We start from the raw sequence: 14,817 nt of genomic DNA, 5'->3' as shown, positions 1-14,817 counted from the left end.
AATCAAAAAATGCGATTTCCGCTCAAAAAATCGGCATATTTGCTACTGTAAAATAAAAAATAACAAACTTAAAAAACTCGACAGCATCACCTCGTAAATTATTCAGGGAAAGTGTGTACCAAATTTCAAACGGATCGGTGCTATAGATTTTAAACTACAGCCGACACCGACTTTGAAAGTTACCAGATCGGGCGAAGCGACTCAGATCTTCGAATGGTTAAAATTCCATATCTCCATCAATTTTACTCCAATCACTCTAAAAATTTGACACAACATTCTTGAGGTATTGCGGTTGATAATATAGGCAAGATATACATTTTGAAAAAACAATGTCAAGGTCAAATGTCGGTCTCTACCCCAGCCAGCAAACAGCAAACAACAAAGTATGCGTGTCCGTTTCAGACAGCAATCACATCCGACAGACAAATGTGGGCGCTCGTGTCAGTCAATTTGTGCCGTTCCAGTGGGTGTGCTCCTTAATTCGTGGCTGTCGTACCAAACATTAAGTTCCTTAGAATTCTTGTCTTTTAATTGCTTATTCCTTGCAGGTTTATCAAAAGTAAAACAAAACCTTTTTAAAATCGATTTACTGTCTACGTCGTTCATTTTTTCAAATCTGAAGCGCCTGGGACCTACAGTTTTCTATCATATTTTTGTGGCAGGGTCTTAGAAGCGTAAATACAACAATGATAAAAACAAACTCTTTTTAAAGATTTGTGTAAAACAAGTGGTGCTATTTTCTGTTGAATTTATGGGGGCTCCTCATCCATGCCAAAAGGGGGTGCACAATTTTTTTCACTGAATATGACCGTGGTGGCGTATTCAATGAACTACTCTTCCAAACTGGTTCTATTTGTGATATTAGGCAAAACATAGGGGAGAGAGGGCTCGAAATGTGTGTGAGCGTCAAAATGTGAAACAAATCTCGTTCTCAGAACTTATTCAATCGAAAAATCTATTGTTCATCCTATTGCTTTCGTAAGTATTAGTATATAATTTTGAGATCGAATCTCTTGAAACCAAGAAAAATTGGACGCCACACCCACCCCAATGTCGTCTCGAGCAAATTCAACACTTTCATGATAATTATTCTGACTAATACACGATGGCAGTGCAATTAATGCAGACTTCTTTATCTTTACATATGACCAAGCGCCGTGGTAGACCTAGATTAGTGTCTGTTCTGCAGCCGCATCTTAGCCAGTTGAACAAATTGTAAAGATAAGAGAATTGAATTCGATGAGTAATAAGCAAAAACAAACTATGCTAGAACTTCATACTTACTTTTGAAGTGAACAATTTTTTTACGTAGAAAAGTATGGTGAGTCTTTCGGGCTTGCTTTTATCTTCTTTTTTAATTTTTCTTCTATTCTGAGCTTGATGGGGTAGCGATGTTCAAAGCTGCGTTATATCCTTTTTCAGCTACTTAACATTTTAAGCTTTCACACGCTTTTCACCCACTATCATGCAAATCCATAAATTTGTACAGATAGTGACGAGTTTTCAGCTACTTAAAATGATGTATTCCATGAATACCTTTACCCACAATTTGAACTCTTTTGAATGTCCTAGGCATTCTCTCATCCATATCTCAAGGGAACTGGACAATTTTATACTGCAGTACGATTCTTAACATTTTCAGTCAATTTCAGCAGTGTTGTCTTATCCTATCTGCAGATATAAACTTCATTATTATCTTGAGTAAATATTTTGTCTCTGGGCATCAGGAAAATGGAAAATTTTAATATTGTTCTTCGGTTTCCTTGAGAGGCGCTCTTCGAATTAGTATTCACCGTGGATAGCTAGAAACATTCCACGTATGGTGCGGCCAATTCTACAAGAACGTGCTCACAATAAGAAAAGGAATGTTGTGATTTACTAAAGTGAAATGGATGAATAAGTAAATTTTTCGCGTTACCGTGCTGAGATTTTTAAGGCTCGATTATAGTTAGAAAGCGAAATAGTGTTTTCAAATAACTTTGAATTCAAGAAGTCCTATTTCATCTCCAGAACCTTTCGTGCTTATTTTTGCATAAGAGATAGTTGATTTTTAGGTAGGTCTCCAATTCTGTATGTATTCTTCAGTTATTCTCTATTAAGGGAGGGAATAGTGAACTTATTTATTTTATATATATTAGTATCATAGGAAATATGAAGCTTTCAAAGCCAACAAAATTTCATTTTGAACTGTGTGTGAACTGTGTGTTTTAGTGGTAATAACAATTATTGAAGATATCCAACGTAGATGCGATACTTTTATGCCTATAAAACTATCATTATTAATTGTATTGAATGGCATGAAAGCTAACAATTGTGATTGTTTCTATAAATCAATATCACCTAGAAACTATGGCGGCCTCGCTTTCATGTTTCTCTTGATAAAGATAGAAGATAACCTAAGTCATGTTTTGCCCTATGATTAAGTAAATGTGCCCCATTCAATGGTTTTATAATTGCATTGATAAGGTCATTGTACTTTGGAAATTTGATGACGATGAAATCTAATTAGAACGTGGTGATAAAAATGCTTTATTATCATTAAGCTACTTCTTAATGGCATACTATCCAGGACTTTAGCTGTGCCAATCAAGTTAACGAATGCTCACATAAATTGTTGCGTTATTTATTTGAAAGTTCTTTAAATTTTGAATTTTTCTTTTGTGAAATAAGATGGTTAAAATCAATGAAACTTATCATGAAATTTGGTGTTATTATGGAAATTATCCAATTTCATGGCTACAATTAGTAGATTGATTTGACGCTGTATTCAAAAAAGAGTTCTTTCGGTCGGCGAAATAATCTTTATGTTATGATTTTGTTAGACAAACGAAAACATGTGAGGGTACAAGTAAATGTCTTCATCAAATTAAAATGATAAAGAATGATAACAAAGGAACAAAACTACGATAATAATTCAAAAGTTCTCCGTGATTACAAACTCGGGGTTCTATCAAATGCTCCCGCTTATTTTAGCTTTCGAAAATAAAGGCTGGAAATTGTGTTCTCAAACGACGGGCGCGATGGTTAATATAGGGGCAACCACTTGATCTCATTACTTTAGCTTCAAATATCGTTCCTTATGGATGTTTCTGTTTGCCTTTGTGCTGTACCACTGTTATATCCCTTATCCTTTGCATAGCATCAAGGGTAATGATAAACTCAAACTGAATGCAATCTCATTGCATTATAAAATTGTCTGGATGTCTTACACCCCATAAATTAGTGAATGGGGAAATATATAAATGAGGTAGTTAGTGCGACTTGAGGACATACTTCATCCTCTGTAAATCAGTGAATACAAAAGGAAAGCGCAATTTTATTATGTCTATGATGTTGACCCAATAAATAGGCGGACTGTTGCCAGAGAAACCTCCTCTTTTCAAGGTATTGTTTGTAGCACTCTGAAGGGTGCAAGTATAAGACTTTTTAGTTGCTTTGTAATTTCACGTTTTATAGTCTCCACGTCGTCCTAGAACCTCACCTGGCGTTTTTGCTGTTCAGTAACAAAAAGAAGTCACTAGGAGTTAGGTCTGCTGATCTAGCATAAATAAAATAATGCAGATAAGCATTGTTAAATCCTTTGGCATCTTCATTCTTGAATGTTTGCTGAATATAGCTGCCATAAACGCGCATGTGGGGCATAATTCGTTAACCACATCGACGCATCTTTCAGATGAGATACTAGATTTCATTTCGAGGTACTTTGTTCGGTTCAAATCGATAGTTCGAAGATGTAAATTCATTGTCCCGAAATAGCGGAGAAAGTACGTGATTTTGTTTTTTGCCTCTCCTGAAAAATTTACTTTTTTAATTTTCTTCTCTTTTTAGCCAATGTATTGATTTACTTTTTCGAAATCCTCAGCAGAAATTGTAAAACATTCAGAGTTGATGCTTTTGCAAAACAATGTTTAGAAACTTTTTTCGGAAAAAATAGTCTTCGCCTGTGTGGGACACCCTTAAACTCCATAGAAAACCATGCCACAGTGTGCGAAATAGGTCATATTCTGCATATTCTACCAAATTTCATATCAATCAGTATAACCGTTTCTAAGGAAAGTATTTGTGACAGATAGTAAATCCATTTTATTTTTATACGAAACCTTGAGAGGTCTACGTTATTTGTATTGTGGGATGTTATATGAATTTTCGTGCCGATTACATAGGTTTCTGTGTATTCCACCCTTTATTAACCTGAAAAACTACGATTAACTTCAATTGGGTATTTTTCAAGCCTGAAAAAGGAAAAGAAGATGCCAAGAAGTAATTTCAATTTTTTCGGACATCAGCTCCTAAAATAAGAACTTCAATTTCATCCTTTAACAAATTTAACATAATTAGTTTAACCAAAATCTTAACTCCTGACCTTCTTCTTTCATTTAAAATCTGCACACTATTTGCGCTAAAATTATAGTATTTAATACCATTGCGAACTTCACACTTCTATATTCGACCAAAAGTTTATCTAGTTATCTCGCTCATTTTACTATTATCAATTATAATATTTGTACATACTTCAGTCCTCTGCCAATCTGCTGCATATCTATTTATCTGCTTGTCTGTCCGCACATTGTTTTCTAGCAAATTAAGCGTTAACTGACATGTAGTCAGTATATCTGTAATCTATACTTTGAACCAACAAAGATAGCTATGGACTCTTTTACGTTGTTCATTTAATCATTTCAGCAGATCTTTCTTTTCTTATTGATAATGTTGCTTTTCCCACTTTCTTAGGCCTTGAGCTTCACCTCAAATGAACTCTATGTGCTGCACGCAGTCGTTTATCATAAAGAATATTCAATTCGTTCTTCGAACATATAACTTGTTCAACCTATTCATTGAACTTTAAGATGGAAATATTTTTTTTAAGATATTCTACATCTTTAATAGCTTGACTCAAGATCTTAGAAATTTAGATTTATGTTTCCATTTCTACAGGCATGATTTTCGCTATAGTTGTTTTATACGAATTGAATTTGGTATTAAAATGATGATATCAACTATTTTAATGCTTTTATCAGCTAATAATTTCTTCTAGTTGAGAAGGAAAAACTATATTACAACTGTGTATAAACTTGACCGTCTATGGAAAACCAACATTTTTAATTGAAGGTTAAAGCTACCAATATGTAGCTCTCGTCCCAACTTAAAGAGTTTAAAGAAGAAATAAATCCAGGTTTGGAATATTCATAGATTACTTACAACACAGGCCAGTTTAATCACTTTTCTTACGAATTATCACTTATGGAGGTATTCATGTATTGGTTGAATTACCATGAATCGATTTGAATATGCTGGAACATCTACGAAAAGACGATAAAGTTACTTTTAAACTCCTATTAAATCCCATTAATTTTGAATGTGTTCACGGTCTCTCTTAATTAATTCGCTATTGCATTATCCTGCCAATCAGGAAAATCCATTTCCTAAATCCACCTGTCCGATTTCCATGAAATTACAGAGAGTTTTTATGGTTTTTGTTGTTGAGTTCGTTAACTTGAACACCTTATCCGTATATGTATGCAAAGTGAAAGCAAATTAAGGCATGTCTTTAACAGGCAGTTAGTACCAACCGTAGCATTTATGTTTCTTTGCTAGTCGTGGTATGCTTCTTATGAAGTAGATGCCGAAAGATTAATGATATGATTTCGTCTAGTATCTAGATTGCGAGGAAAATGATTGTATTTGTGCGCGTATAATTTATTGAATGCAGTGACCTCTGACTACGGTTTGTTATAATTATGATGTTTATCTTCTTGTACAAATGCATAGGTTTCACTTCAGATAAATTGGTTGAAGAACAGGTGCTGGAATTTCAATATAATAAACATTAGATTTAACTGTCAGGCAAAAACATATGATTTTTTTTTTTTGCAAAAATTCAGTGATTACGCATAATTGAACCTCGAAGTGTTCTTAAAAAACGCTGAAGTAAAACAAGAATTTCCACCCTTGAATTGGTTTGTAATTTTAACAATCTTTAATTTATTGAGGATTTCACTAAATGGTTTTGTCGCAATAGACACTTTCCCCCATTATTGTTTTACGACCGCGCATAACGCGAACAGATATGTTGCTACATATCAACCGCCATGCTGTGTTTATATCACTCTGAATGTGTTAATTCAATTCGAAGGTTTAAGCATAAAAAATGCTTTAACAAGATGCTCTTTTCTAGATAAATTTCGGAATGGAAGCGGCCTATTCCGAATATATTATCTTGATACCAATTACTCTTATTGGAGTGATTTTTATCTTACAATCAAATTTATGATTATGCATTCAATTTTTTTCTAAATCTGTAGAAAATATTGATTTACATCACCGATAATATACCAGATTTCTGAAAGATCTTTGCTTGCGAAACTGAAATGAATAACAACTAAATTGCACTTTTACTTTCAATGGATGCATAATATTGTAATAATCATTCAGAAACAATTTAAATACTGCACTGCAATCAATCAAACACTGAAAATTGAAAACGAGCGGATAAATTATTGGGAAAAATACTTTCTAATTTTCCTTGAAATTTATCATCTTTAATAACCTTTTCCAATTATTTTTTATCGTTTCAGATTCCACACCACAAAAAACTACTAATAGCCGTCCATCCAGTGTAGAAAGAAAATGTAAGTTTTACTAGAGTGATGAGTTTTTCACTTCTCTTTCAGCTAAATAAAGGGGGGTTTAATTACTTGGAAGAAAAATGAGTATTTGATTGAAAAATGCATATGATTATGCTTACATTCCTTCACATGTAAATATATCATGCTTTTCCGCTTTGATGAAACGGAACCATAATGAGGAAGGTGATTCTTAAGATGACCTGTGTTACGGATGTGCATATTTACATATATAAATAGATGCTTATCATATTTAATTTAATTTTAATATTTTTGGTAAAATTAGCACAACTCATGGACCACCAACAAAGTGACACAATTCATTGGTTTGCTCAAGTCGGTGATGACCGCGATTCCGCTTCAGGTATTCCGGGGTCAATAACACCCTCATCTCTGCATGTTGATCATCTAACACAACTCCGTTATGTGAACTAATAAATAACTACACTCCTCAATTGAAACAATGGCATGATATATCGTTTTTTGCGTTTTCAACAAGTGTTTTAATCAATCAGTTGGTGAATTGGAGGAAAAGTGCTTCAAATTTCTTGTTACTATTGTTGGACAGAAATGAGTGCTGCTGAAATTAAGAGGCAACATCAAAAACGCCGGTAATAATCACAACTGGTCTAGGGTATTGTTACGTAATGGAATCACCGCAAGAAGAATCAAAAATGATTGTATGTTAGGGTACAAAAAAGTGAGGTTTTAACTTTACCCTTTTTGAGGAAAAAATGTTGGCAAGTTCCATTAAAAATATGAAACCTTTTTGCTGCATTGATACATGTGATAAAAATGGTGCAACACAAGGGACAGAATTATTATTTTTTTTTCACTTTTTTTGTCCAAAGTCATAATTATATTTTTGACTGTCTATTTAGTGGATCTATGGAATCGTGATAAGATCTATTCGGCGATATAGTAGACATTTGAAACTGCAATTTGTACTTGCTAAATGTCACCTAGGGATATAATTATCTAATCGTATCAGAAAGATAAGACTTCGGATTATAAATTCAGTCCCAGCTATCTGGAGTTTCTAGATGCCCAGTATATAGGATGTAACCAACACTTTCATGTAAGAATTGAAGTGATCTGATTTCAACAGATTAGTAGCCACTTATCTACCATTCAATAAAAGAATGTGGAAAGATAGTGTTTCTTAGTTGTTGCAGCACATATTGAGTTGTGTGTCCGATATATATTGTATTATTGAAGTCAATTGGTGAGGATTAAATTGAATATTGTTGTGGGCGTAACTTATCTTCCTATGCGAGTAATTGTTTTATTCGAATAACTCTGTAAAGTCCATATTTGATGACAATAAGCTCAATTTTTCTTAAACGAAACTCCAGGCTTGAATTCATTTACGATGCGCCGTCGCTCGGAGAAGAGATTACTCCAAATTAACAGATATCGTCAGGCAAATCGAGTATCTAAAAATGTGGGATAACGAAGTCTAAATATCTAACATCCTTGTTTCAAGATTGACATTTTTTTTTTATTTCTGGATAGGTTTTTTGGGGAATCTCTGACTTCTGCATACTATGCATCGAAATGATCCATAATCTCCCAAATTGTAATTATCATTTTTGGTTTGTCCAAGTAGTTTGGAAGACTGCTTACCTTGAAGATTTCCATTATATAAGGCCCAGCAATGGAAAAAAGTGACTGACGGTTTGTAATGAACGTTCGTCACATGTTTTTGCAAAAATTTGCAAGAAATTCGAGCCCTTTGGGGAACAACAAGAACGGACTTAAAATTAAGTAGGAAAAAGCGGCTCGAATGCGGGCGAGGGCAAAAAAAACCGTGATCCGAGTGTTATAATCGAGGAGAGACACAACGGATCCGGTTTTAATCTGATGTCTTTCCTGCCTCTTTCTAGATGAGACGCATTCTTTGGAGGCCTCTACACTATTGCGTCATCTTCTGGCCATTGTCATGTGATCACGTTATTGAAGCTGAAAATCGGGTGAACCTCCAAATTTTTTCAGTCAAGATCGATTGGTATGAACTTTAGGGTGGAAATAGAGAATGGCATAATAAACAAAAGCTATATAATGCCGATGTGCGATGTTGATTTTAATAAAAATCATCGAGTTCGAAACAACCTAAAGTTGGCCATTTATAATAATTTTTGCACCATTGCACAAAGCGCAAACAATTAAAATGCAAGAATTCCGCTGTTGCTGCGGGGAGTATCTGTCCAAGACCGATAATTTGAATTAGTCACATTTTGCCCAAAGAGCCGGATTACGTTGCATATCTAGTTGAGAAATCAAAGTTGCCACGTTATCATTTCACATTTAAGCTCCAAAAAAGCGAGGGATAGTCTAGAAAATATAATATTTCTAATCAGACACGTTTTTATCTTAGTGGCTATGCAATCTAGTAAAAATTTTATTTTAGGGATTGAAAACCAATGCATTCGCACAACAGTTAATGTGTTCTCACCATATTAATGTTACGATAACGATACGATAGTGAGGGCACTTTTAGCCCATCTTTCTTCGAATAAAAACAGCAAGGACGGTTTCCAGTAAAATAACTTTTTGAGCCACACAATCCGCGAACAATCGATAATTTGCTTGCTAATTTCTTATTTGGATAATAAGTCATTTCGATGATGGTGTTTGGCCTCTATATAGCTTGGGTTGACGCAATTTTATGGTTTTCCGTTCAAGATTGATGTTATACTAACAATTCAGAAACAGTTCAAGCACTTAAATGCGATATTAATAATATCATTGGCGAAATCGAGTTTCACACCTTAGCAAATGGGCTGTAAAATTAAATTGACATGATTGACTGCTGCCAAATCAATCGGGACTATTTGAAAGAAGTCATTTTTTCTTAATAATAGTTTTCTAAAGCGAAGTCTTTAAAAGCATTGTCTACTCTGAAAAATATTAAGTTGTTTTTAGAAGATTCAATTATTATTTTGCGGAAAATAGAACGGTGGTGTATTTTTTAGGAGTCAGCATGTTCATTGGAGCTGTCTTATAAACATTTTTCGAACGCGTAACCAATTGAGAAACAATCAATATTGCTCATTTCGCTTTCCGTTGGGATGCAACTTCAGTAGCTGCTTCCTCGCGACTCAAGTCACAGATGCGTGCGAATGTATCTTTCATAATTAATAAATATTCATATAACTTCGTTCCTGCTATAGCTCGAATATGAAGGTTACTGATGTTATGCACTGCATGAGGTTCGTGATTCTCTTTGCAAATGGCTTAAATTCGATACTGGTTAAAAACTAATTTCATCTAAAGATCAGTACTAAAAATGCCTTCCTCATTGCTCAGCGGCCAACAAAGAGGGTTCAATATCACACGAAAGCAACGGCTATTCGAATAATAGGATTGAAAATGCCTCTCCGCACGTTATTACACCTCAGGTAAATGCAATGAAAATATGATAGTTTACCTTTCTGTGGAAGCCACGGGGTGCAAACGATTGCCGATTAAACTAGGAATTTTACATCGTAATTGCTTTGGAACTTTTCTAGACTTGTGAATGTTTTTCTTACCATTGACGGAATAAAATCAAGAGACAATTATTTCATTGAACATCTATAAAAACTATTGCACATAAAGAAGGGCTAAGTTTCGTCTACATCTATACATAAATTACAGTCAATATTTTGTTTTGTTTCCTAAAATAGCTTCAAATTGCTATGATGTATTTCTGGGCTCCTTCCCATTAAGTCCACGAAAAGCAACCACCTCGGTGGGCTGGTTCCATAATCCATAATGTATCCTGGGGATTTTGGAAGTTGTAGTTTCTTCGGAACAGTTAAAAATTGAGGCGAAATCACTCCCTTGCTCGAAGTTGGGCAAGAGTAGCTCTCGTTTATCGCAGCGGATTATTTAATCTTATCATACAACTGACAGGTGATCGAATAAGGTTTAAATTCCGTCACTAATTTTAGGACTACCAGATGGTACAATTAAGAAATAGCACGACTGTAGGCGAGAGGTTCCCTCTTTTTCTCTTCCGAGGTCACATAGGTTGCGTCGAATGTTATGAGAAGGCGGTACTTTTATCCATTATGTGGTAGGTGCTGCCATCATTTCGTTAGCGTCCCAGGCAGATTATTGTGGTTTATTACAGTGAGGTTATTGTGGTTTTTTACAATTTTCTGTGAGCGATCTTAGAAAAGAGCGGTATTTGCACAAATATGAAAGCTTGTCTATTCTGCTACAACCCCTTCTGATCACTTTCTGGATTACCAGTAAAATGTCCTTACCTTTCCACCAGAAACATATAACTAAGGCTTTGAGAATTGGGTTTCCGCTTCTCCTCTTGTTACATCTCGTATGTGCATGTGCAGATAATGTGACCATGCTATTGAGCATAATACCAAGGTTGGCTAGTTATGTGGATAGGGTGATTGCTTGCTGATATGTTTAACTGCACTTTCATGTCCTTTGTTTACGACATAGTTCCTGTTGACGGAGGTGTCACGCTTGCCTTGGTATCCGATGATGCGAGTGTGCATCTTGAGGATGTCACATCAAAATTGAACAGCTATCATGATGATGATTTGAAGTCCTTTAGATCCTATATGGAGCTCTATAGATATAGGCTGAACAGGGGCGGTAATAAAAATTCTCCTTTGTAATGACCGGGTAGGGTTTTCGCGGAATTTTCCATTTTTCCATAACTTTTTTTTGATGATTTTCAACAAAATAGAATTGCCTCTGGCAGGGTTTCTTTTTAAGGTGTTGTGTAACACAAAACCTTATTAAAATCGATTCAATGTGTCTGTCTGTCTGTCTGTCACACGCATTTTTCTCCAAAACGGCTAAACCGATCCGAACGAAATTTGGTGGACAGATGGGAACTATGAAATCCCACGCATACAGCGAGTGGCATAAATTTAGGTGGAATTTAAAGGGCGGCTTCCCATACATGCGAAGGGGGGATTCAAAAAATTTTTTCACCGGATTTGGTTGTGTAGGGTATCAAATGAAAGGTCTTGGTTTGCACTTTCCGAAACTGATTAGTTAGTTAGTTTTGGCATAAATTGCAAAGTGCGTGAGTAAGGAGTCAAAATGTACGCATTTGAAGTGAGACAGGACTTCGGATTTTCGGAAACTACCCAGCCTAAAAATCCGAAAAAAATCAGGGTGGTACGCCTAGATGAAATCTAGGCCTTAAAATATGTCCCATTCCGATATCTGCTCAAATTAACTTACTAATAGTATATTACTACTTTTTAGAAATTTACTGAAAAACCCCCCTTAAATTCATCTTAGGACTTCCGAATTTTGCACCAGAATAGAGGACAATATTTCGTACATACGTGCTAAATTTCGTGAAAATCTGGCAATTAACGCCAAAGTTATAGCAGTTCAAACTTAGCAATTTCACGCGAATTCACTGCTTCCAAAGCCATGCAATTCAGATGCTGACGTCATAATTACTCGGAATAATTGACATTCGCGTGGAATATTAAAGTCGCATTTATGAAGAATCTATTTATCCGCAGCCCTTTTTAAGGTTTTGTGTAAAACACTTATGTGAAATCTAATCTTCGAGAGATGTCCCATTCCGGTATCTGCTCAAATAAATTTACTAATAGTATATTATCAATTTTTAGAAATTGACTTAAAAGCTCCCCTTAAGATCATCCTAGGTGTACCAAATTTTGACATAGAGAACGGTCTCGTACATACACATGCTAAGTTCCAACTATTAGTGTCAAAGTTATAGAAGTTCAAACTTATCAATTTCGTGCTAATTAACAGGATCCTAAGCCATACAAATAAGATGCTGACGTCATAATTAACGAGAATAATTGAAATTCCAGTGAAATATTAGAATTCCATTCAAGAAGAATCTAATTCACCCTAGCCCTTTTTTTATATTTGATGTTGGTTAAATTGTTGGCATTTGCTAATAATATTAAACTGAGAGCGTGAAGCGCATGAAGTTGACCATTATCAACACAGGGCTTTCCATCAAAATATTTATTTAAATTGCTTTCTAGAAAACAGAGGGCAATGGAATTTTTAACTATATTACACGGAGCTGTCGTGCACTCGTCGCTCCTCACATCTTTTTCTTTTTCTTCGGCCTTCAGTTCACAAGCGGGGTCGGCTCGTGGTGATCTTTTTAGTCATTCTATTTTATCAAATGCCTGATCAAGATGTAATCGCGAGACCTTTAAATCCCCATCCAGCGTATCAAGCCACCATTGTTTTGGCCGGCTTTTTGGTTGCTTCCCATTGCTTTCGATGTTCTGACCACTACTAGTTGTTGAATTCTCGTTAGCGTGAGTTACGTGACCACACCATCGAAAACGCCTCTCTTGCAGTTTTTCCACAATCGATGCAAACCCATATCGATGGGGGATATTCTCACTTCAGACGTAATCAAATCGTGTCACGCCACCAGTGCAATGCAACATCTTCGTCCCCATTACCGCAAGATGCCGTTCATTGTCCTTTATAGTCGGCCAACACTCAGAACTATAGAGAGCGGCAGACGGACGACATTGCAGTAAATATTAGATTTGGGACGTGCGCTGATACGTCGATCACAAAGAACACCAGTTGGGGAATGCCACTTCATCCAGGTTGTATTAATGCGTGAAACAATTTCATTACGTAGTTCTCCATTGGCTGATAGCATTGACTCGAGATATTTAAATCGCTGAGTTCTGGCAATGGCAGTAACCTGCCCTTCGAGATATTTAAATCGCTCAGTTTTGGCAATGGCAGTAACCTGCCCAGAACTGAGCGATTTCAATATCTCGGGACAATGCTATAAGCCAATGGAAAACTACGTTATGCTCCTCACATAAGGAAGCACAAAACCTTTTATACCAGAAGCGTCAAGCTTCCGGTTTCCCGACTTGTTTATTTTATATTATTTATAATTCCACTAACACCAGCCTTGAACTTCAAATTCAAGTCCGCTCAGCGGAAGCAAAAATCAACTCACATTTTCGCTTAGCTAAATGCATGCATATTCTCTCTAGCCCAGGTAAACCAATGCGCTTATGTGCATCGAACAATACGTTACAGTACCAACAAAAAAAGTAAACGTACGTTTTCCCCAGTTAATGTTCGATGGCAATCAAGAATTGATAGTAAATGCAAATCGAAATTTGATCAAATGAAATGGGATTTTTAAAGTTAATTGAAAGCGATGTTAGGTTTTTTTTCTTTAAGAATAAAAATTAAAATTCTAAGGGGTAAATGGTGGATCTAAAGGGAGGCCAGGATAGAAATTATGCACTTGAGTAGGGTAATTGGGAAAGTTAAGGAATGTTATAATGAAAAATAAATAAAAGGGAGAGTACGTTTAATTGAATGCACCCGCTCCAGGATGGAACCCAGGAAAAGCTAGCGACATACCGACCATATTGCAAAGCCGCGAATATTACACCTTGCCCGATCTAATTGATAGTACTTGAATTCCGTGAACGTTTGTCGGCCAGCCAAGTAATCGGCGATCTATTTGATTGGGGAGCAATTATTGGCTGATGTTATGTATTGGATATTCCGTATTTTCAGAAATTAGGACGCGGTTGGTCGAGGCGATTGTGTATGTGGGTTTTTGCGGAGCTGTGCCCTCTTCGGAAGTTAGTGGGTCTTGGCAGTAGTCAATTATAAGGTGATTGTATTCGCCTAATGTTGTATTCTTCTCTGGTTTCAAAATCGAACTTACTTTTATTTCCTGATTGCAGGAATAATTAAAGACGCCAACGGGAAATTTAGGGGGGGGTCTAGGCTAGCTGCCGAATTCCTTAAGGATAACCATAAGACTTTTCTATTTGTTTGACGGCTTGGAAAACTCGTTCGGTCAACGGGTATCTTGCATATTTTCCTTTCATTGATGTCAGGGGGTGGATGCTCGATAAAATTTGAATTTTATAACCACATTTTCTTATTGCTAAGTATTGTTGGTGAGGGCTCAAACAGCGGACAAAAGCTGCTAAATATAAGATTGCAGCTGTTCAGGTGCGCATTTCAGAATATTCCAGTTCAGTTTTTAATTCTTGTGTCGTCGTTGTCGGTACTCCGGCTAAAGTCTCTTTTGTCTGCCAATTTAAACGAATTTTGCATACTTCAGTTAGTATTGAAAGTGCCAGGAAAGTCGTATTGTTATATTTTCCAAAGTTGTCTCAGTGAACTTATTATTGAAGGTGCGATATTCACAAAACCAGCTTCTGTTTGA

At 35.8% G+C, this 14,817-nt stretch overlaps 1 protein-coding gene across 13 annotated transcripts in view; it reads left to right on the top strand.

Moving 5' to 3' along the window:
• LOC119648323 (ensconsin) overlaps positions 1-14,817 on the top strand; it is a 108,279-nt gene that overhangs the window by 50,774 nt on the left and 42,688 nt on the right. For 9 of the 13 annotated variants that reach the window (XR_005249039.1, XM_038050006.1, XM_038050012.1 and 6 more), the window contains exons 2-3: positions 6,576-6,629; positions 6,910-6,987. Coding sequence is in view for 12 of the 13 variants with exons in the window: in XM_038050006.1 (XP_037905934.1) it covers positions 6,576-6,629; positions 6,910-6,987 (132 nt within the window). In the remaining variant the exon portion in view is untranslated. The remainder of the gene's footprint in view (positions 1-6,575; positions 6,630-6,909; positions 6,988-14,817) is intronic. The other 4 variants (XM_038050009.1, XM_038050008.1, XM_038050011.1 and 1 more) reach the window with 1 other exon arrangement.

The sequence above is a fragment of the Hermetia illucens genome, chromosome 2 (genome assembly GCF_905115235.1).
Source record: "Hermetia illucens chromosome 2, iHerIll2.2.curated.20191125, whole genome shotgun sequence".
NCBI lineage: Eukaryota > Metazoa > Arthropoda > Insecta > Diptera > Stratiomyidae > Hermetia > Hermetia illucens.
The sequence above is the reverse complement of the archived record's forward strand: the minus strand, read 5'-3'. Positions and strand labels throughout refer to the sequence as shown.